Source organism: Tachyglossus aculeatus, chromosome 11, assembly GCF_015852505.1.
Source record: "Tachyglossus aculeatus isolate mTacAcu1 chromosome 11, mTacAcu1.pri, whole genome shotgun sequence".
In the NCBI taxonomy this organism is placed as follows: domain Eukaryota; kingdom Metazoa; phylum Chordata; class Mammalia; order Monotremata; family Tachyglossidae; genus Tachyglossus; species Tachyglossus aculeatus.
The window spans coordinates 65,704,939-65,728,778 of NC_052076.1; the positions used below are offsets into that span (position 1 = coordinate 65,704,939).

At 44.8% G+C, this 23,840-nt stretch overlaps 3 protein-coding genes across 8 annotated transcripts in view; 1 reads left to right on the forward strand and 2 right to left on the reverse strand.

Annotated features, from left to right (window-relative positions):
• The window catches only part of VPS35 (VPS35 retromer complex component), a 43,883-nt gene extending 36,732 nt beyond the window's left edge, over window positions 1–7,151 (reverse strand). Inside the window, exon 1 of the mRNA XM_038753969.1 lies at window positions 7,096–7,151. Coding sequence (XP_038609897.1) covers window positions 7,096–7,098 — 3 coding nt within the window. The 5' untranslated portion in view covers window positions 7,099–7,151. The remainder of the gene's footprint in view (window positions 1–7,095) is intronic.
• A 266-nt stretch (window positions 7,152–7,417) lies between these two features.
• Window positions 7,418–16,315, forward strand: ORC6 (origin recognition complex subunit 6). Its single transcript, XM_038753782.1, has 7 exons — window positions 7,418–7,482; window positions 9,428–9,557; window positions 10,621–10,784; window positions 11,434–11,523; window positions 13,977–14,089; window positions 14,576–14,644; window positions 15,607–16,315. The coding sequence occupies exons 1-7, from the start codon at window positions 7,418–7,420 to the stop codon at window positions 15,732–15,734; spliced, it is 759 nt and encodes a 252-aa protein (XP_038609710.1). The 3' UTR covers window positions 15,735–16,315.
• A 2,685-nt stretch (window positions 16,316–19,000) lies between these two features.
• MYLK3 (myosin light chain kinase 3) overlaps window positions 19,001–23,840 on the reverse strand; it is a 70,146-nt gene continuing 65,306 nt past the window's right edge. For all 6 annotated transcript variants that reach the window (XM_038754600.1, XM_038754602.1, XM_038754601.1 and 3 more), the window contains 3 exons: window positions 23,122–23,274; window positions 20,879–21,011; window positions 19,001–19,376 (listed from right to left, as the gene is read on the reverse strand). In XM_038754600.1, the coding sequence (XP_038610528.1) occupies window positions 19,317–19,376; window positions 20,879–21,011; window positions 23,122–23,274 (346 nt within the window). In that variant the 3' untranslated portion in view covers window positions 19,001–19,316. The remainder of the gene's footprint in view (window positions 19,377–20,878; window positions 21,012–23,121; window positions 23,275–23,840) is intronic.

The window sequence follows — 23,840 nt, forward strand, 5'->3', positions numbered from 1 at the left end:
ACAGTGCTCTGCACACAGTAAGCACTCAATAAATACGATTAAATGAATAAACGGGCTTACAGCCTGGGGGGGTAGAAACAGACATCAAAGCAAGCATCGAAATAAATAAGCAGAATTATAGAAATCCAAACAAACAGTATTCAAGGCCTCTTACATCAAAGGCAAGTTTGGGGTATTGCTACGGGGACCCCTTCCGATTAAACTCGCTTTTTTTTGTTGTTCATTCATTCATTCGCATTTATTGAGCGCTTACTGTGTGCAGAGCACTGTACTAAGCGCTTGTACAGTACAATTTGGCAACAGTTAGAGACAATCCCTTCTGATTGTCTCTATCTTTGAGTCCCTTGTTCTTTTGAATAGGAACACAAAAGGGTTTTTGGGGGGGCGTGGGGTTTTTTTGCCCCCCACATTATTTTTCAACAGCCAAGCAGGTGGGGTGTGACAGGCCTTCCCCGGCTTCGGCCGCAGGGCTGGTACTTCCCCAGCGCCTAGTACAGTGCTCTCCACACAGTAAGCGCTCAATAAATACGATCGATTGATTGATTGGTCCTTTCGGCCGGGGACGATTCATTCATTCAGTCATGCATTCAATCGTATTTATTGAGCGCTTCCTGGGTGCAGAGCACTGTACTAAGCGCTTGGAAAGGACAAATCGGCAACATATAGAGACGGCCCCTACCCAACAACGGGCTCACAGTCTAGAAGGGGGGAGACAGACGGCAAAACAAAACAAGGAGACAGGTGTCAACCCCATCAAAATAAATAGAATTATAGCTATATACACAACATTAATAAAATAAATAAAGTAAAAAATGTGTACAAGTGTGGGGAGAGGAAGGGGGTAGAGCAGAGGGAGGGATGGGGGCAATAGGGAGGGGAGGAGGAGCAGAGGATAAGGCGGGGGGGTCAGTATTTATTGAGTGCTTACTGGGTGCGGAGCACTGTACTAAGCGCTTGGAAAGGACAATTTGACGATTGAGGGGACGGCCCCCCTTTTTCCTCTCCTCCTCCTCCCCGTCGATCAATCAATCAATCGTATTTATTGAGCGCTTACTGTGTGCAGAGCACTGTACTAAGCGCTTGGGGAGTACAAGTCGGCAACATCTAGAGACGGTCCCTACCCAACAGTGGGCTCACAGTCTAGAAGGGGGAGACAGACAACAAAACCAAACATGCTAACAAAATAAAATGAATAGAATAGATATGTACAAGTAAAATAGAGTGGCAAATATGTACAAACATAAAGTAAAATAAATAAATAAATAGAGTAATAAATACGTACAAACATATATACAGATGCTGTGGGGAAGGAGGTAAGACACGGGGGCGGGGGGGATGGAGAGGGCCTTGGCACATCACCCCCACTCCCCACAGCAAATACAAATATGTATTTATACATATTTATTACTCTTATTAATGATGTGTATTTACCTATAATTCTATTTATCCATTCTGATGGTATTGACACCTGTCGACTGGTTTTGTTTTGTTGTCTGCCTCCCCCCTTCTAGACTGTGAGCCCGTTGTGGGCAGGGACTGTCTCTCTCTGTGGCCGAACTGTCCCTCCCAAGCGCTTAGCACAGTGCTCTGCACCCCGTAAGCGCTCAATCAATGCGACTGAATGAATAAATAAATCTATATTTCTGTTTATTTTGATGGTACTGACGCCTGTCTCCTTGTTTGGTTTTGTTGTCTGTCTCCCCCCTTCTAGACTGTGAGCCCATCGTAGGCAGGGATTGTCTCTCTCTGTGGCTGAATTGTCCTTTTCAGGCGCTTAGCACAGTGCTCTGCACCCAGTAACCGCTCAATCAATACGACTGAATGAATGAATGAATCTATAATTCTTTTTATTTTGATGGTACTAACGCCTGTCTCCTTGTTTTGTCTGTCTCCCCCTTGACTGTGAGCCCGCTGTTGGGTAGGGACCGTCTCTATATGTTGCCGAATTGTACTTCCCAAGCGCTTAGTACAGTGCTCTGCACACAGTCAGCGCTCAATCAATACGATTGAATGTATTAATGAAGCGCTTAGTACAGTGCTCTGCACACAGTCAGTGCTCAATCAATACGATTCAATGAATGAATCTATAATTCTATTTATTTTGATGCTATTGACGCCTGTCTCCTGGTTTTGTTGTCTGTCTCCCCCCCTTCTAGACTGTGAGCCGGTTGTGGGCAGGGACCATCTCTTTCTGTGGCCAAATTGTCCTCTCCAAAGTGCTTAGCGCAGTGCTCTGCACCCTGTAAGCGCTCAGTCAATACGACTGAATGAATGAATAGCTATAATTCTATTTATTTCGATGCTATTGACGCCTTTCTCCTTGTTTTGTTGTCTGTCTCCCCCCTTCTAGACTGTGAGCCCGTTGTTGGGTACGGACCGTCTCTGTTGCCGACCTGTACTTCGAAAGCGCTTAGTACAGTGCCCTGTACACAGTGAGCACTCAATCAATACGACTGAATGAATGAATAAATCTATAATTCTATTTATTTTGATGCTATTGACACCTGTCTCCTTGTTTTGTTGTCTGTCTCCCCCCCTTCTAGACTGTGAGCCCGTTGTTGGGTAGGGACTGTCTCTGTTGCTGATTTGTCCTCTCCCAAGCACTTAGCGCAGTGCTCTGCACCCTGTAAGCGCTCAATCAATACGACTGAATGAATCTCTAATTCTATTTATTTTTATGCTACTGACGCCAGTCTCCTTGTTTTACTGTCTTGTCTCCCCACTTCTCGACTGTGAGCCCGTTGCGGGTGGGAATCGTTTTTATCTGTGGCCGAATTGTCATCTCCCAAGCGCTTAGCGCAGTGCTCTGCACCCTGTAGGCGCTCAATCAATGCGATTGAATGAATAGCTATATTGAATGAATGAATAGCTATAATTCTATTTATTTTGATGCTATTGACGCCTGTCCCCTTGTTTTGTTGTCTGTCTCCCCCCTCCTAGACTGTGAGCCCATTGTGGGTAGGAACCGTCTCTGTTGCCGCTGTGGGCAGGGACTGTCTCTCTCTGTGGCCCAATTGTCCTCTCCCAAGCGCTTAGCGCAGTGCACTGCACCCCATAAGCGCCCAATCAATACGATTGAATGAATCCATAATTGCATTTATTTTGATGCTACTGAAGCCTGTCACCTTGTTTTGTTGTCTGTCGCCCGCCTTCTAGACTGTGAGCCCGTTGTAGGCAGGAACCGTCTTTATCTGTGGCCGAATTGTCCTCTCCCTAGCGCTTAGCATAGTGCTCTGCACACAGTCAGAGCTCAATCAATACGACTGAATGAATGAATCTATAATTCTATTTATTTTGATGCTATTGACGCCTGTCTCCTTGTTTTGTTGTGCCTCCCCCCTTCTAGACTGTGAGCCTGCCGTGGGTAGGAACCGTCTTTATCTGTGGCCGAACTGTCCTCTCCCAAGCGCTTAGTACAGTGCCCTGCACCTTGTAAGCGCTCAATCAATAGGACTGAATGAATCTATAATTGTTTTGTTGTGTCTCCCCGCTTCTAGACTGTGAGCCCGCTGTGGGTAGGAACTGTCTTTACCTGTGGCCGAACTGTCCTTTCCCAAGCGCTTAGCACAGTGCCCTGCACCCCGCAGGTGCTCAATCAATCCGACTGAATGAATGAATCTATAATTGTTTTTATTTTGATGCTACTGACGCCTGTCCCCTTGTTTCGTTGTGTCTCCCCCCTTCAAGACTGTGAGCCTGTTGTGGGTAGGAACCGTCTTTGTGGCCGAATTGTCCTCTCCCAAGCGCTTAGTACAGTGCTCTGCACCTCGTAATTGCTCAATCAATAGGACTGAATGAATCTATAATTGTATTGACGCCTGTCTCCTTGTTTTGTTGTGTCTCCCCCCTTCTAGACTGTGAGCCCGCTGTGGATAGGAACCGTTTTTATCTATGGCTGAACTGTCCTCTCCCAAGCGCTTAGTACAGTGCTCTGCACCCCGTAGGCACTCAATCAATAGTTACATGAATTAATAGCTATAATGCTATTTATTTTGATGCTATTGACGCCTGTCTCCTTGTTTTGTTGTGCCTCCCCTCTTCTAGACTGTGAGCCTGCTATAGATAGGAAACATTTTTATCTGTGGCGGAACTGTCCTCTCCCAAGTGCTTAGTACAGTGCCCTGCACCTCATAAGCGCTCAATCAATAGGACTGAATGAATCTATAATTGTACTGACGCCTGTTTCCTTGTTTTGTTGTGCCTCCCCGCTTCTAGACTGTGAGCCCGCTGTGGATAGGAACCGTTTTTATCTACGGCCCAACTGTCCTCTCCCAAGCGCTTAGTACAGTGCTCTGCACCCCGTGGGCACTCAATCAATAGTTACATGAATTAATAGCTATAATTCTATTTACTTTGATGCTACTGACGCCTGTCTCCTTGTTTTGTTGTGCCTCCCCCGTTCTAGACTGTGAGCCCGCTGTAGATAGAAACCATCTTCATCTGTGGCCAAACTGTCCTCTCCCAAGCGCTTAGTACAGTGCTCTGCATCCCGTAGGCACTCAATCAATACGGTTACATGAATTAATAGCTATAATTCTATTTATTTTGATGCTATTGACGCCTGTCTCCTTGTTTTGTTGTGCCTCCCCCCTTCTAGACTGTGAGCCCGCTGTAGATAGGAAACGCTTTTACCTGTGGCCGAACTGTCCTCTCCCAAGCGCTTAGTACAGTGCTCTGCACCTCGTAGGCACTCAATCAATACAGTTACATGAATTAATAGCTATAATTCTATTTATTTTGATGCTATTGACGCCTGTCTCCTTGTTTTGTTGTGCCTCCCCCCTTCTAGACTGTGAGCCCGCTGTAGATAGGAAACGCTTTTACCTGTGGCCGAACTGTCCTCTCCCAAGCGCTTAGTACAGTGCTCTGCACCTCGTAGGCACTCAATCAATACAGTTACATGAATTAATAGCTATAATTCTATTTATTTTGATGCTATTGACGCCTGTCTCCTTGTTTTGTTGTGCCTCCCCCGTTCTAGACTGTGAGCCCGCTGTAGATAGAAACCATCTTCATCTGTGGCCAAACTGTCCTCTCCCAAGCGCTTAGTACAGTGCTCTGCATCCCGTAGGCACTCAATCAATACGGTTACATGAATTAATAGCTATAATTCTATTTATTTTGATGCTATTGACGCCTGTCTCCTTGTTTTGTTGTGCCTCCCCCCTTCTAGACTGTGAGCCCGCTGTAGATAGGAACCGTTTTTATCTACGGCCGAACTGTCCTCTCCCAAGCGCTTAGTACAGTGCTCTGCACCCCGTAAGCACTCAATCAATACAGTTACATGAATTAATAGCTATAATTCTATTTATTTTGATGCTATTGACGCCTGTCTCCTTGTTTTGTCGTGCCTCCCTCCTTCTAGACTGTGAGCCCGCTGTAGATAGGAAACGTTTTTACCTGTGACCGAACTGTCCTCTCCCAAGCGCTTAGTACAGTGCTCTGCACCCCGTAGGCACTCAATCAATACAGTTACATGAATTAATAGTCAGTCAGTCAATCGTATTTATTGAGCGCTTACTGTGTGCAAGTCCAAGTTGGCAACATACAGAGACGGTCCCTACCCAACAGTGGGCTCACAGTCTAAAAGGGGGAGACAGAGAACAAAACCAAACATACGAACAAAATAAAATAAATAGGATATGTACAAGTAAAATAAATAGAGTAATAAATATGTACAAACATATATACATATATACAGGTGCTGTGGGGAAGGGAAGGAGGTAAGATGGGGGGACGGAGAGGGGGACGAGCTATAATTCTATTTATTTTGATGCTATTGACGCCTCCCTCCTTCTAGACTGTGAGCCCGCTGTGGGTAGGAACCGTCTTTACCTGTGGCCGAACTGTCCTCTCCGAAGCGCTTAGCACAGTGCCCTGCGCCCCGCAGGCCCTCAATCAACCCGACTGAATTAACGAATCTATAATTGTATTTATTTTGATGCTACTGACGCCTCCCTCCTTCTAGACTGTGAGCCCGTTGTGGGGAGGAATCGTGTGGCCGAACTGTCATCTCCCAGGCGCTCAGTACAGTGCTCTGCACCCCGTGGGTGCTCAATCAACACGACTGAATGAATGAATAGCTCTAATTCTATTTATTTCGATGCTACTGACGCCTGTCCCCTCCTAGACTGTGGGCCCGTTGTGGGGAGGAATCGTGTGGCCGAACTGTCCTCTCCCAGGCGCTCAGTAGAGTGCCCTGGACCCCGCGGGCGCTCAATCAACCCGACTGAATGAATAGCTCTAATTCTATTTATTTCGATGCTACCGACGCCTGTCCCCTCCTAGACTTGGAGCCCGTTGTGGGCAGGAATCGTGTGGCTGAACTGTCCTCTCCCAGGTGCTCAGTACAGTGCCGTGCAACCCGCAGGCGCTCAATCAACCCGACTGAATGAATAGCTCTAATTCTATTTATTTCGATGCTACCGACGCCTATACCCTCCTAGACTGTGAGCCCGCTGTGGGGAGGAATCGTGTGGCCGAACTGTCCTCTCCCAGGCGCTCAGTACAGTGCCCTGCACCCCGCGGGCGCTCAGTCAATCCGACTGAATGAATGAATAGCTTTAGACTGGGAGCCCACTGTTGGGTAGGGACTGTCTCTATATGTTGCCAATTTGTACTTCCCAAGCGCTTAGTACAGTGCTCTGCACATAGTAAGCGCTCAATAAATACGATTGATGATGATGATGAATAGCTCTAATTCTATTTATGTCGATGCTACTGACGCCTGTCCCCCCCTAGACTGTGAGCCCGTTGTGGGCAGGAATCGTGTGGCTGAACTGTCCTCTCCCAGGCGCTCAGTACAGCGCCGCGCACCTCGTAGGCGCTCACTCAATACGACTGAATGAATGAATGAATGAAAATGGGGGGGGGTCCCCTGAGGGGCGGTTTCGAGGCTCCCCCCCCACACACACACTGAGGCCTAGTCGGGGGGGGGCGGGGCCCAGACGTCCCCGAGGGTGGCCACCAATCAATCAATCAATCGATCAATCGTATTTATTGATCGCTTACGGTGTGCAGAGCACTGTGCTAAGCGCTTGGGGAGTACAAGATGGCCCCAGTCGCCCACCCCCCGGGCCCCCTCAGCGCACTCACCATGGCGACTCCCCTCAGCCTGCGGCAACCGTCCCCCGCCCCGCGCTCGCGCGCGCCCGCCTCACGTGACCCCCCCGCGCGCGCGCGCCCCGCCCCTCCGCCCCTCCGCCCCTCCCATTGGCCCCCTCCGCGCGCCCGGGGGCTGACGGACGTCGCCCGCGGCCAATCGGCGGCCGAGCCCCGCGCGCCGGGCGGGGGGCGGAGGGGGACGAGGCCGCCGCCGTGCGCAGGCGCCGCGGGGGAGCCAATGGGGGCGGGCCCGGTGGGCGGGGCCGGCCTCCTATTGGTCGGCGGCGGGAGGGCGCGAGGGGGCGCGCGCGCCATGGAGGGCGAGCTGATGGCGCGCCTCGCGACGCGCCTGGGCCTAGTCGAGCCTGCGCTGCTGAGGTGAGGAGGCCCCTGCCCTCATCGCCGTCTTCATAAAAATAATAATAATAATAATAATAATAATAGAATTTATTAATCGCTTACTATGTGCAAAGCACTGTTCTAAGCGCTGGGGAGGTTACAAGGTGATCCCCCCCTTCTTACCTCCTTCCCTTCCCCACAGCACCTGTATATATGTATATATGTTTGTACAGATTTATTACTCTATTTATTTATTTTACTTGTACATATCTATTCTATTTATTTTATTTTGTTAGTATGTTTGGTTTTGTCTCCCCCTTTTAGACTGTGGGCCCACTGTTGGGTAGGGACTGTCTCTGTATGTTGCCAATTTGTACTTCCCAAGCGCTTAGTACGGTGCTCTGCACATAGTAAGCGCTCAATAAATACGATTGATGATGATATGTTTGTACATATTTATTACTCTATTTATTTTACTTGTACATAGCTATTCTATTTATTTTATTTTGTTAATACGTTCGGTTTTGTTCTCTGTCTCCCCCCTTTTAGACTGTGAGCCCACTGTTGGGTAGGGACTGTCTCTATGTGTTGCCAATTTGTACTTCAAGCGCTTAGTACAGTGCCCTGCACATAGTAAGCGCTCAATAAATACGATTGATGATGATGATCCCCCCCTTCTTACCTCCTTCCCTTCCCCACAGCACCTGTATATATGTATATATGTTTGTACAGATTTATTACTCTATTTATCTTGTACATAGCTATTCTATTTATTTTATTTTGTTAATACGTTCGGTTTTGTTCTCTGTCTCCCCCCTTTTAGACTGTGAGCCCACTGCTGGGTAGGGACTGTCTCTAGATGTTGCCAACTTGTACCTCCCAAGCGCTTAGTACAGTGCTCTGCACATAGTAAGCGCTCAATAAATACGATTGATGATGATGATCCCCCCCCTTCTTACCTCCTTCCCTTCCCCACAGCACCTGTATATATGTATATATGTTTGTACAGATTTATTACTCTATTTATTTACTTATTTTACTTGTACATATCTATTCTATTTATTTTATTTTGCTAGTATGTTCGGTTCTGTTCTCCGTCTCCCCCTTTTAGACTGTGAGCCCACTGTTGGGTAGGGACTGTCTCTATGTGTTGCCAATTTGTACTTCCCAAGCGCTTAGTACGGTGCTCTGCACATAGTAAGCGCTCAATAAATACGATTGATGATGATGATCCCCCCCTTCTTACCTCCTTCCCTTCCCCACAGCACCTGTATATATGTTTGTACATATTTATTACTCTATATTTATTTTACTTGTACATGTCTATTCTATTTATTTTATTTTGTTAGTACGTTTGGTTTTGTTCTCTGTCTCCCCCTTTTAGACTGTGAGCCCACTGTTGGGTAGGGACCGTCTCTACATGTTGCCAATTTGTACTTCCCAAGCGCTTAGTACAGTGCTCTGCACATAGTAAGCACTCAATAAATACGATTGATGATGATGATCCCCCCCTTCTTACCTCCTTCCCTTCCCCACAGCACCTGTATATATGTATATATGTTTGTACATATGTATTACTCTATATTTATTTTACTTGTACATATCTATTCTATTTATTTTATTTTGTTAGTATGTTCGGTTTTGTTCTCTGTCTCCCCCTTTTAGACTGTGAGCCCACTGCTGGGTAGGGGCCGTCTCTATATGTTGCCAATTTGTACTTCCCAAGCGCTTAGTCCAGTGCTCTGCACATAGTAAGCGCTCAATAAATACGATTGATGATGATGATGATAACTTGGACTTCCCAAGCGCTTAGTCCAGTGCTCTGCACACAGTAAGCGCTCAATAAATACGATTGAATGAATGGATTGGGCGGCCTTGAAGGGTTAGCGCTCCGGCCTTGGTCCTTCATCGAGCCAAACTCACCCAATAGTGTGGCAGTTTCCTTCTTCTTCTTCTTCTTCTTCTTCTTCTTCTTCTTTTTCAGGAAAGCCGAAGAGTATCTGCGGCTGTCGCAGGTGAAGTGCGTTGGACTGTCGGCGCACACTACAGCCACGAGCAACGCCGTGATGTGTTTGGACCTCGCGGCTACTTGCATGAAGTGCCCGCTGGACCGAGTAAGTGACTGGCAGAAGTGGGGCCTTTCCTCTCCCCTTCCCCCCGAGAATAATCAGTCAGTCGGCCAGTGGTATATATTGGACACCTCGTGCGTGCACAGCGCTGAGCTTAGCTTTGGGGCGACTCGTCAAGTTGTTATTAAAGATTCGTAATTCAGAATTGTAAATTTGTGCATGAGAATGAAGAGTCCACCCAACCCCAGTTTGGGTAGTTAGGGAAGCCTAAAAGGAAGTGCTTAAAGGATGCGTGAAATCTTGCATTGCTCTTGGTGTCTAGACTGTAAGCTCGTTATGGGCAGGGAATGTCCCTGGCAACTCTCCCAAGCGCTCAGTACAGTGCTGTGCGCATAAGTGCTCCATAAATACCGTTGATACGATGATGAGATCCCTGCCCACCGGGAATTTACAATCTAGTAGAATAAAATCAATCAATCGTATTTATTGAGCGCCTACTGTGTGCAGAGCACTGTACTAGGCGCTTGGGAAGTACAAGCTGGCAACATATCATCAATCGTATTTATTGAGCGCTTACTGTGTGCAGAGCACTGTACTAGGCGCTTGGGAAGTACAAGTTGGCAACATATAGAGACGGTCCCTACCCAACAGTGGGCTCACAGTCTAAAAGGGGGAGATGGAGAACAAAACCAAACATACTAACAAAATAAAATAAATAGAATAGATATGTACAAGTAAAATAAATAGAGTAATAAATCTGTACAAACGTATATACATATATACAGGTGCTGTGGGGAAGGGAAGGAGGTAAGATGGGGGGATGGAGAGGGGGACGGGGGGAATAAAACAAAGTGAAAGGGTCACATGTGTCAAACCTTTTATGCCTGTATTTGGAAATGGGCTGACTTAACTTTAATGCAAAATGGTGAGGTAGGTTTCTTTTTTCCCACTCAATTCTGTAGCCGCTTTTGGTACATTGTTTAAATTCACAAATATATGACCTTCATGAGGCCCCTCCACCCGCCCCCACCGCTAAGGATAAAGTGCTAAATCGAGTGTTAGGAGGGACTATTGTATTTTGACTTATTCTTTGTTTTCTTTTTGGAAGACGTACTTAGTTAAGCTCTCAGGTTTAAACAACAAGTCGTATCAGAGTTGTCTGAAGTCTTTTGAGTGTCTGCTGGGCCTGAACTCAAATCTTGGACTAAGAGACCTTGCTGTACAATTCAGCTGCACAGAGGCGGTGAACATAGCTTCTAAGATACTACAGAGGTACGTGTGAAGTATGAAGAACACGTTTGCTTAAAATCCATTACAGAGGCTAAAATATGGATACCTCTGAGGAAATGTGGGATATTAAATTATTGGTCTAATAAAAAGAAGCAGCGTGGCTTAGTGGAAAGAGCACGGGCTTGGGAGTCAGAGGATGTGGGTTCCAATCCCGGCTCCGCCACTTGTCTGCTGTGTGACCTTGGGCAAGCCACTTAACATCTCTGTGCCTCAGTTCCCTCATCTGTAAAATGGGCATTAAGACTGTGAGTCCCACGTGAGACAACCTGATTACCTTGTATCTATCCCAGCGGTTAGAACAGTGCTTGGCACATAGATCAATATCCCACATTTTCTGTGTTATAAATGTGATTGTCATTTGATCTCATTGATGTAAACTTTGAATTTTCGCAAAACCTATTGCCAAGGGGAGAACCATCTTTGGTATTGACGCTTTCTGGAAATTTGTGAATGCAAATAACTCTTCTATATGTAAAAAATTATAGACTCCAAGGCTACCCTCCTGCTGAGTCTGCCCTACCATATCATATCACATAGAACATATTCATATGTGAATATATAGCATATCTGCATGTCACAGATTTGGAACTCTTTTGAACCGATGATAATACAAACCTTATTTTTTTCCTAGGTATGAATCCAGCCTTCCCCAGACACAGCAAGTGGATCTTGATCTATCCAGGCCCCTGTTCACAACAGCAGCTCTTTATTCGGCTTGCAGGTAACGGTGCCTTTTTAACATTCATGAATTAAACTAGGCCCTCAGCTTGGGTGGGATAGTCACCTGAATCTTGACTTGGATGGAGTTCACCTCACTAAGCTATGGATTAATCCCGGGTCCCTTAAAAACATTCATATTTGCTAACCAGCCGTACTCGAGGAAGAGGGTGGGGATGCTCTGCACCTGTGGGTGAATTTCCAACAGTTTAGTTCACACACTGGTGTCAGTCGAGTGCTTTTTTCTAACAAAAAAACGGTGGGAGCAGACAAGGGGCAGAATCTCACCGTGCTCATCTCCTGCTAACGGTGAGGTTTGTTACGCAGTCTCTTGCCCCACTGTTGTGGCTGCGACGGGAATATACTGTGTCGGTGGCCCGGTGTGGAGGGTGGGAAGAAAGGAAGAGGAGTAGGATTGGGTTCCCAGGTTCCATCTCATCAGGAAGATGGAGACCTAATCGTTCTTTTCCCCCCAGGCTAATCATCTTGAAAGTCCCTCTTTTGTTCCATCCTTTTGTGCCCCTGGGGTGTGAACGCATTGACCTGATCTCTGGCTATTCCTGCTCATGGTCCAGTAGAAGAAACCAAATAGCTCTGGGAATCATGCGACTTTGGTTCCAGTCTTGGCTCTGCCTGGGGAAGAGGGTAATGCCTTCAGTGATGAAGGCTTCTTATTGGAAAAAGTACAAACTAGATCCCTCGGAAATCCCCCGAAACGGCTGACTCGGCTGTCGTAGACCACAGTGGCTACCAAACCTTCCGGTTCACGGCTCTACGGGGCAGCACCAGCTCTAGGCTCTGGTCGTTTTGGCCATCGATGGGTTCTCGCGTAGAGAAAATATCTTCTTGTTTGCCTACTCTCTCAATGAACTCTGTGCTCCATTAGGAGTGCCGCTGGGGCAGCAGTAGGAGTGGTACTGAGAAAATCACCATAATCAATTCCTTTGCACGGACCTCTTGTTCTCAGTCTTTTCCAGATAGAGCGGCAGTCATTAGAAAAAATCCTCCTAAGTGCTTTCGATTGGAAGTGCCTTAAAAGACCACTTCCCGATATTTTGCAGCGTATCTAGTAGTGTGTAGCCAAAGCTATCTGGTAAATATGAAGGGATGGTGACAAGTGATGACATTTTTTCTTCTGTTGGTTGAGCTGTGAGACCCTCCTTAGCAAATGAACGTAGTCATTCGTTAACAGTAATTCAAAGGACTTGAAAGGACATTTTTGAGAAATAACTGTCAACGAGCATCATATCCCCACAGCAGGAGAGGGTGGGATTAAATCTATTCCAACTCTCCTTGGTAGATCCTGCCTTGCTGTGCAAGATTGAGTAAGCGTTACTCTACTTCGCAAGCACTTAGTACAGTGCTCTGCACACAGTCAGCGCTCAATAAATATGATTGAATGAATGAATGTGAATGTGCGTCTCTGATCTACGTCATTTAGATTGGGAAGAAGTGGTTTGAGGTCCCTGAAAATCACCCTTATGAGTTTTCTGTAAATCGGTAAATTTTGGATAACTTATATAATGTTTTAAACACTAAATAGTTGTAAAATGTTTTGGCTCAATAGAAAGTATTTTGTGCCTTTCTGAGGTCCTGCCATGAGAAGCAGCATGGCCTAGTAGGTAGATAGAGCACGGGCTCGGGAGTCAGAAGGATCTGGGTTCTAGTCCCGGCTCTGCCAGTCGTCCGCTGTGTGACCTTGGGCACCTTCTCTGTGCCTCATTTACCTCATCTGTAAAATGTGGATTATGACCGAGCCCCATCCGGGATGTGGACTGTGTCCAACCTGATTACCTTGTGTCGACCCCAGTGCTTAGAACGGTGCCTGGCATGTCATAAGCGCTTAACAAATACCTTAAAAAAAATAAGCCCTCTACATGGTAATGATCAATCCAACAGGCTGAGTTAAATATGTGAATTTCCAGTGGCCCAGTAATCTTATTCCATAGCCCTCCATTTTTAAAAGGGTTGAGTGTAGGCTTGTGCGAACCTGTCCACGTAATAGTAACATTATTAAGCGCTTGCTGTATATCAAGCACTGTTCTAAGTGCTTAATCAATGGTACCTATTGTGCATATTGTGTGCAAGAACACTGTACTAAGTGCTTGGGAGAGTACAACAGAGTTGGTAGACGTGTTCCCTGCTCAGTGAGCTGAAGGTCTATAGAATAGGGCAGATATTAATATAAATAAACGTGTAGGTTAAGTGCTTAGAACAGTGCCTGGCACATAGTAAGCACTTAATAAATGCTTTTAAAAAAAAAAGTGCTGTGAGGCTGAGTGGAGATACATGGTAATCAGAATATGTTCTAGCCTTCCCTCAGAATGAACCATGTTTGTTATTAGTGGGAAGGAAGAACTGTGTCTAATAAGCGCTCAATAAATACGATTGATTGATTGGGGATCCAACCTGATGGACTTGACTAGCTAAAGAAACTGGATTTGAATTCTTTCGTAGGATTCTGAAGCTCAGAGTGGATAAGAAAAAGCTGGCAGCCACAGCCGGTGTGAAGAAAACCGTATTTGATCGGCTCTGTACCCAGCTAGAGAAAATCGGGCAGCAACTCACTAGTGAGTGTACTGCGTTGCAAGTGTGTGTTGTTCAGTGCTTTGCACATAGTAAGCGCTTAACAAATGCCATTATTGTTATTGTTGTTCTGCGGATCTGGGCCGAGTGGCGGGAACTGCAGTCCACTCATCTTTTTACTCCTTTGCAGGTTAAAAGCTTGGGTTCCTCAGACGTTGAGGAATTCGTTGGGATTTGTTGGAATTGACAATACTAATTTGTTGGGTATCAAAAACTATACTGACTACTTGGGAGAATACAAGCAAAACGTCCTTGCCTTTGAGGAGCTTAACTAGAAACGCTATATGCTCTATTGCCTCGCGAGAGAAATCAAAGTAAAGAGTGACCCTGCAGTCCTTTCCAGTGCCCCGTTCCTGTCACAGAAGGGCGTTCTGAAAAGTGGCTGAGGGGTTAAATGTCTTATATTGTCTTGGGTTCAGAAGATGCTAGACTGAGATGGAATATTCTTATTTCTCTTTTATTTCTCCAAGTTGACCATACCCCTTCAGACCCTCCACCTCCCAAGAGACAGAAGACCCTGGCGGAACATCCCGAGAAAGGTAAGAGGGCATGTGGCCATTTTGAAGTGGGTTTGGGCGGTGGAGCTGGTTCTGTGCTGACAGAACAGAGCAGCTGCAGAAGAGTTAAAGATTCTTGGATTCTGCGGTGGTTAGCTGGCAGCAAGGGTGACAAACGTACTTGCTGGAACCATTTCACAAGTATGCTCAGTTCTCCCACAGCGTGTGTTTTTCCACTACCTGTTTTGAACAGAACACTCTAGGGAAACTTTAGAAAGTGTGGGCATTTTGTTTGTTTTTTCGCTTTGTAGAAGCAGTGTGGCTTAGCGGAAAGAGCAAAGGCCTGAGAATCAGAGGACCTGGGTTCCAATCCCGGCTCTGCCACTTGACTGCTGGGTGGCCTTGGTCAAGTTACTTCACTTCTTCATGCATGAGTTCCCTCATCTGTAAAATGGGGATTCATTACCTGTTCTTCCTCTTACTAAGACTGTGATCCCGATGAGGGATCTTATTAGCTTGTACATAACATATCCCAGCACGTAGTAAACACTTAGATTCCGCTATTATTATTATTAGTACTACTACTATTTTTTGTCCTAAAAAAGTTTTAAGCAGCTAAAAAACTGCTTGGATTGTGAGAGTAGAATCAAATAAAATAGTGACCTCCATTTAAAAAAAAATCCACTTAATTTTGTTTGCCTATAGTAGATTTGCTATAAGATTCTAGATGTGTGTGAGCCTGTTGTTGGGTAGGGACCGTCTCTATATGTTGCCAAGCACTTGGTAAACTGGAGTGTTTAGGTGGGAGAGACCAACACTCAATAGCCTGTACCATTTACTCGTGGTTATAACAAGAGAGTGATTGTTACAGGATTTTGGATTAACCTTTTGAGGGATTGAAATAATGGGAAATTCAGAATTCATTTTTTTGTGTCATCTTGACTGTCGCACTTTTACAAGAAATAGTTGAGTTCCCTCCCTTATTTGAGACTCTTTTCTTGTAGACCTGCAGAAGGAAGCAGTGTTTCCACGCAAGCAACAGAAAAGTGAAGAATTGAATCAGGACTATGAAGAATGGAAAAGGAAAATTTTGGAGAATGCCACTAAAGCACAAAAGATGAAAACCGAGTGACTTGGTCTTCCAAACTGAAGTGCAGTTCTCAATCGTTTCTTAGCTACAGGGGGTTGAAGAAAATTCAGCATTTTGTTTGGATGGCTGTAGCAAAGGTATTGTGGTCGGGTTTTTTTAGACGAGTCTGGGCCCCTCCACTCAAGGAAAAAAGTTGCGTTTGGCAGATACCTTCCTTTCCAAGCATTTGAAAACTGATCGGTGCCATTTTAAGAAGACAGCCTGCTTTACAAGAGGGACAAAGTCCGAAGTTCTGAGATAATAAAAGCAGGTTTGGTTAAAATTGCCCATAGTGGTTTTCTGAGCCCCCACAGATACCTTTTGGCTCCAGTGCCTTTATAGCACTGTACAAAGCGGAATCTCCGCCTTTTGAGAACTTAGCACTCCGTTTTATAATTTAATTATCTTGGCCATGTTTGTTACCCATTTCTGAAGTAGCAGGCGCGTGGGAGTCAATCTCCCTCTTCTTGTGCTTAAAATACTACATAGTGAATGAAGAGGAGTGAAAGCTGATGTCTTTTTATTGCACAAACCTCTGATTGGACTGAGATGATACTGAAATAAATTAATTTTGTTTATGGTTCCCCCAGGCTTGAATTCTTTGTTCAGTATAGCTCTGGCTGCTATGGGTGGAAGATTTCCTCTTAAACCCACCCCCCTCCACCCCCCAAAAAAGCCCTAATAATAACAAACATTTCCCGTGACAATTACCACAGCAGAGTTGATATTTCTCTGTTAATAGTATTTATTGTGCGTACTTTGTTGCAGGACCATTACAGCGCTCTGCACACAGTAAGCGCTCAATAAATACGGTTGAATGAATGGATGAAAATTACTGAGCTCTCGGGAGAGTACAATATAACAGACGCATTCCCTCCCCACAATGAGCTGACAGTCTCGAGGGAGCTCTTAGCCTAGAATTAAAAGTTCTAGCTACCATATGGAGAACTGGAGAATTAAGAGTTGTTAAAATACAAATAAATATAGCCCTTCTAAGATAACGAAATGACAATACTTTATTTAAGCTTCAAAAATATACATAATGACATATGATGGTATTTAAGCACACTCATTTTAAGAAAATCCTTAGGGAGTTTGGCCTTCATAGAAGGTGAGAAATTGCTTAGGGGCTCTGGACTAGGGATAATCTTGAATTCTACATTGCTATTATAGTTGTCCTTCAAGTAAGGGATTGTGAGAGTAGAATCAAATAAAATAGTGACCTCCATTTAAAAAAAAATTCACTTAATTTTGTTTGCCTATAGTAGATTTGCTATAAGATTCTAGATGTGTGTGAGCCTGTTGTTGGGTAGGGACCGTCTCTATATGTTGCCAACTTGTACTTCCCAAGCACTTAGTAAGTGTTCTGCATACAGTAAGTGCTCAGTAAATACGATGAAATATCGAATATTGAATACGAATGCGTGTCAACTCCATACAATCATCAGTAAATTCAATCAATTAATGGCATTTATTGAGCCCTGACATTGTATTGAGCGCTTTGGAGAATGCAGTATAACAGAGTTGGTAGACAGCCTTCCTGCCCATAATGCGCTTAGTCTAATTTTTTGGTTTTTTTCCTCTTTTGGAGGAAATATGCAAATGCAGGGAAGAAAACCTTGTTACCTCCCCAGCGCTTAGAACAGTGCTTTGCACGTAGTAAGCGTTTAATAAATGCCATCGTTATTATTATTACTATTAAAACAAGACGGACCAAAGCTGAACAATTGACAAAGGTAGGTCAGCTGAGTTTATATGAACTTTAGAATCTGCAAAATTGGCCTTTTACATAACCCCACTGAAAGCCTGTTCCTGTTGAGAAGAGGTGCAATTTCCTACCTCTTGAGTAAGAAAGATTCTAAATTTCACAATCCAGAATAACAGCTTTGCACATACAATGAAAAATTTCATTCGCCAGACTCATTCGATTTTTTTTTTTTAACGAGGACTAGTAAAACCCTGAAAAAATGAAGTACATAAATAGTTGGGAAGAGTTGAGACCAACTTCCTCAAACTCAGCTATATTCTCAGATGTGAAGAGTATAAAAAAAAACATTAAATATCCCAATTATATTCTCAAATTCATAGCTGTGTACTTTTTCCTAAATTATGCAAACCTTTAGATTTTTCAATTATGAAAATAATTTTCTTCATTTACTTTAAATGGTTTTTGCGTTTGATGTAGGAATAAGGGCTAGTTGTGGCCATGTTTCAAAAAAGAAAATGATTTAAAACTGACGGTGCAAGTGATTCAGAGTCTTTAACGAACTGTAGGTGCAGTGTGAGGAAGAAGGTGAAAATCTTTTAAAAGTTTGTGTTTGAGGAAATTCAACTTTTTGCGGTGTGCAAACAAATCAACTGCTGACAGTGCTCACATTGCAGGTGCCTCACTAAATAGGAGCGAAACAAATTTTCCCAGGACTGAGTCACTCCCAAATAATAAATAATATTAGGCACTTTGGTAGAAGTTTTAAACTCTTTCAAACCACTCCCTCTTCAATTGTGGACCCTGTGTGGATCAGGGCCCACCTCCATGCTGATTTCCTTGGATTTACCCCGGTGTTTAGCACAGAACCTGGCATTTATTAAAGGGCTTAATAAATACCAGGATTACCGGGCAGTGTAGTGTATCCTGCAAAGTAAATATACATTTCTACAGTGCCCTAAGGTCCCTTTCCTCCAGTGACCTGAAAGAGCTCATTCTGCTTCCAAATTGCCTAACTTTATGGCCAGCGCGAGGTCCTGAGAAGCTGGAAAGGAGTCACTCTAGTTAAGAGGATGGCCATCCTTTATTCCTAGAAATAAGGATTGGTCACTAGTATTTTAGAAACCGTATTCATTTTAAGCTGTCCAGTTAAATCGCATTTTGTGGGAGTTACATTTCAGTTCAAAACAGACCCCTGAGAGTAGCATTTATTTGTAGTAGGTCAATATAAGCTCATCTCTAGTTATGTATTTGTGTACGTGGCGATAGCATTGTCAGCCGTCCCTTGGGAAGCAAATATAAAACACACCGCTTGTGCACACATACACACACCTCTTCCCCTCCACACATACTACCTTTGAGGTACCAATCTCCTATTTATTCCAACGTTACTGTTCCCCAGTAAAAGGTGATTATAGCAAATCGGTGGTTAACACGCGAATCAACCAAAATAGTTTGAAATCCCCCACTACTCCCTGTGGGAAGATACGATATTGAACAGTGTTCCCAGACGCAACCTGACCTTGTTTTTAGTAGAAGCATAAATTGTCACACCTAGAGCAGGAACGTTACACCAATTTTATTTCCTTAAAGCCTGCCTAGCATTATCACCAAATAGTAGATACTTTGAAAAATAAGTATAATTTTTTTTTAAGCCTTGGTTTCTATGGTAGAGGAAAGCACAGGCCTCTCTTTTTTTCTGCCGGTTCCTTTCCGTACGTGTGCTAGATGTCAAGCGAGACTGCCACGACCAAAACTACTTACACATTTCACGGGAGGAAAGGGAACTCCCCACAAAGGGCCGGATCGCTCACGCCTTGGTCTCCACTTCATCTCTAGCTTGTAGCTATTACAGATGTCCACGGCAGCAAGGCTAAGGTTTAGGGAGAGGTTGGAAACTTCTTCAGCCTGTTGGCAGCAGCTACCACGTAGAAATGTTTCTTGGGAGGACAGGAAAGTGGAATGAAAGAAAGTTCGCATTGCATTTTAGGTCAACCTTTTTACTTTTAAGAGGAAAGAGCAAAACCATCAGATGGGGGCTTATTCCAGACGGTTAAATCCAAACAACTGTTGATTCCGAGTTTAGAAATTGCTCACTGTCTTACGTTGTAATTAAACCTGCTGATTTGTGGCAGGTGAGAAAATGTGAGCCTTAGACCTTGGTCTCAGGAGCTTTTAGTATCTTCCATATTCAGTATTTTCTGGGGCATTTTTGAAGACTTGGAGCTGTGCTGTTTAAAGAATGGTTTCTAATTAGAAAAGCAGCGTGGCGTAGCGGATAAAGCACAGGCCTGGGAATCAGAAGGCCATGGGTCCTAATCCCAGCTCTGCCACTTGTCTGCTGTGTGACCCTGGGCAAGTCACTTAACTTCTCTGGGCCTCAGTTACCTCATCTATAGAATGGGGTTTGAGACCGTGAGCCCCATCTGCAGCGGGGACTGTATCTAACCCAATTCGCTTGTGCCTACCCCAGCGCTTAATAATGATAATAATAATAATAATGGCATTTATTAAGCGCTTACTATTTGCAAAGCACTGTTCTAAGCACTGGGGAGGTTACAAGGTGATCAGGTTGTTCCACAGGGGGCTCACAGTCTTAATCCCCATTTTACAGATGAGGTAACCGAGGCACAGAGCACTTAAGTGACTTGCCCAAAGTCACCCACCTGACAATTGGAGCCGGGATTTGAACCCATGACCTCTGACTCCAAAGCCCGTGCTCTTTCCACTGAGCCACGCTGAGTGCCTAGCACATAGTAAGTGCTTAAATACCACTGTTATCATTATTATTATTTTTAATTGGGATGATAGAGTACTCCCGTATACAGTACTTGGGAGCAAAGGTCCTAGCTGTATTTGCTAAACCAGGGTGGGGAAGCCATATTTTTTCCTCCCAAATTTTTGAGGAAAGACTTCACAAGCAATTAGGCCGTGCCTTCTTCAGAATGGGATGTCCCTAATGCTCAAAACTGATGTTGGTATTTTTAAATTGTATAAACCTGGGTAAATAACAACCATTGTTTTCCATGCCATTAATATTTTTAGTATCTAGAGTTTCTGGCTCACAGGGACATTTCTGATTCAAGTTTTTCTTAAGTGGGAATACCGAGAATTACTACAGCTACCAGCTCTCAAAGAGTTATTCAATTCAGATTCAGTCAAGCCACTTTCTAAAGGACACCATTATTTGGAAGCGGTGGCATCGAGGTCATCTCTTGGGCAAATCACTTCACTGTGCCTCAGTTACCTCATCTGAAAAATGGAGATTAAGACTGTGAGCCCCATCTAGGCCAGGGACTGTGTCCAAACTGAATACCTTGTACCTAGTCCCAGTGCTAGAATAGTGTTGGCAAATAGTATGTGCTTGACAAATACCATAAGTATTATTATTTTTATCTCTGCAAGGCTATGAATTCTCCAACTTACCGAGGCAAAGGCTTACCTTCCATTTTCTCTGAGCCAGGTACTTCTGTAGCAGGAGCTGAGACTTGAGGCGAATTTTGGATTTCGTGGCTTTGGAGGTCAGATTATTCAACCAGTCGTGTTTCAGGCACTGTGTAGCACTAGTTCTACAACTGTGAAGTTAATCAGCAGATGAGAGGTTACCTGGGATTGACGTCTCTGGTTACTCAGAGCCTGTATTTCTGGCTAGAAATAATCAAAGGCTAATTTCATTCAATCGTATTTATTGAGCGCTTACTGTGTGCAGGGCACTGTAATTTCCCTCCCAACTGATCAGCCCGAGACAACTTTAGGGCTTCAAAAATGGAGAAAGCTGTAGGGGAAAATCCAAATATCCGAAAAATCCTTCCCCGATTAAGCCCTCCTTTCCTCTTCTCCCACTCCCTTCCGCATCGCCCTGACTTGCTCCCTTTACTCATTCCCACCCCCAGCCCCACAGCACTTATGTATATATCTCTAATTAATTTATTTATATTCATATCTGTCTCCCCCCTCTAGATTATAAGCTCCTTGTGGGCCTGGAATGTGTCTGTTTATTGTTGTATTGTACTCTCCCAAGCAGTACAGTGCTCTGCACACAGTAAGCGTTCAATAAATACGATTGATTTGATTACTATGGTCCAAAGGGTCTCCTACACTTGCCCTTGAGAGTCTTCCCCACCCATCCTCCTGATCCTTCCCAACCTGAAAAAGTTCCGTTTGAAATTCATTCATTCAATCCTATTTATTGAGTGCTTACTGTGTGCAAAGCACTGTACTAAGCACTTGGGAGCATACAATACAACAACAGACAGACATATTCCCTGCCAACAATGAACTCACAGTCTAGTAAGCGCTCAATAAATATGATTGATTGAATGAATGGATGAAGAATATAACTGAATCAAGTTGGTGATGGTTGGGCAAGAGATGGACAAAAGAAGACTCTTTTATTCCCAAACTAATGCCCTGAAACCTGTAGGTGCTCTACCTTATGTCTTTATGGCCCGGAAGAAGAAAAAAGAAACACTGAATACTTAAGGGAAAAGGAGAGATTTTGGCTTCATGCCAAGATTCCTGGTTAATTTTCTCCTTGAAGTCTTCATGGCTACTTTAGCTTCCCTCTTTAATTCATTCACTTTCAGACTGTGAGCCCACTCTTTTAGACCGTGAGCCCACTGTTGGGTAGGGACTGTCTCTATATGTTGCCAATTTGTACTTCCCAAGCGCTCAGTACAGTGCTCTGCACATAGTAAGCGCTCAATAAATACGATTGATGATAGAGAGACTAGACTGGTCTCTCTACGGCTGGTCTACGGCCAAGAAGCTAGTGGGGGCTTTAGCAAAATTACCCTCACCCTCAGCGGTACTGAGTAACCGTTCCAATTTTTCCCCAAAAGGCGGTAAGTGATTGTGCCTGTGAAATGCTGCCTTGAAATTTGACAGCATCTCCTGAACGCCTGCCCCTGTGGTAGCGGAAACTGGGACCCAATCAAACATTACAATTCATAATCTGGGTCACCCGAGGACCAGCCATGGCAATGTAAGTGTTCCCGCCTTGCCTATTCAAATGCACGGAGCTATAATAATAATGACAATAATGGAATTTTTTAAGCTATGTGCTAAGCCCTAGGATGGATATAAGCAAAATGGGTTGGATAGTCCCTGTCCATTGAGGAGCTCACAGTCTCAATCCCCATTTTCCAGATGAGGTAACTGAGGCACAGAGAAGTGATTTCCCCAAGTCAACACAGCAGGCAAGCGGCGGAGCCAGGATTAGAACCCATGACTTTCTGATTCGGGCCCATGATCTATCCATTACAGTGCTCCTTACGAATCAGGCTGCTGACCCGTGGCTTATTTCACTCTACGGCTGTTCTCTCGACTATTTTCCTCCGTCCCTTTGTTTTGAATTTTTTCCTCCATTTCCCTGTTCCCAGTGCTCAGTGGTCCAAAGGACCCGAGGAAGAGGATTCTTTTAGACTGTGAGCCCACTGTCGGGTAGGGACTGTCTCTATAGGTTGCCAACTTGTACTTCCCAAGCGCTTAGTCCAGTGCTCTGCACACAGTAAGCGCTCAATAAATACGATTGATTGATTGATTGGTTGATTTAATAAGACAAAGCTCTAGAGGAAGGATATATCTTTGCCTCAGCTAGTGTAGTATAACTCCCGGAAGCCTCCTGAGGACTACTGCCATAACCCGCCCCTTGGTGAGTCGACCAATGCCCCGGGGGATTAATACCTCTTTTCCTTCACCAGGAGCCTGGAGACAAAGTCCTTGGCCTCTTCCGACAGCCCTTCAAAGGCTTCTCCATCAAAATCCCAGCTGCAGTTGACGATGAAGTTCATCGTCTCGGCATCTGTTTCCCCCAGGAATGGGGACAAGCCACTGAGCCTGGAAGGGGAGAGAAGGGTCCATTGGCTTTGATGGGAAGATGGGATTGAACCCTCATCAGCCTGCCAGGAGAGGAGAAATCAATAGGCCAATAACGAAAGGCTGAGAAGTGAGGCTCTCAGAGAAAACTGGGAAAAAAGTGGAGGTGGGCGGAATGGGATTTGGAAAGAGTTCATGGTTCCCGGGAGTGCAAATAATAATCGCGGGAACTTGAGAAGCAATTAATTTTCAAGCACCAGCTTGTCTTAGTTGTGATGTGAGCTCATCGTGGGCAGGGAACGTGTCTACCAACTCTGGCGTACTACGCTCTCCCAAGCGCTTAGAACAGTGCTCTGCACAGTGTAAGGGCTCAATAAATATGATTGACTGACGTGTTTCAGTGAAAACTTTTGTGACTCCTGGGAAGCAACCAGCTAGATATAAAGCAGCCCCCGCCCGCACACAATCTCCAAAGTAAAACGGGCCACTCATTTCAGCGTTGGTGGGAGTGATGCTCAGGGTGACCAAAAGGACTTCTGCCTTTTCGGCAGGTGATAGGCTCTCTGTTTCCTTTTTTAATGGTATTT

What these genes read in the sequence shown, in the direction of transcription:
- ORC6 (XM_038753782.1), top strand. Translation starts at nt 7,418, where the DNA reads ATGGAGGGCGAGCTGATGGCGCGCCTCGCGACGCGCCTGGGCCTAGTC. An exon ending in TGAAGTGCCCGCTGGACCGA is followed by an intron (nt 9,558 to 10,620) that starts GTAAGTGACTGG and finishes TCTTTTTGGAAG; the next exon opens with ACGTACTTAGTTAAGCTCTC. An exon ending in GCTTCTAAGATACTACAGAG is followed by an intron (nt 10,785 to 11,433) that starts GTACGTGTGAAG and finishes TTTTTTTCCTAG; the next exon opens with GTATGAATCCAGCCTTCCCC.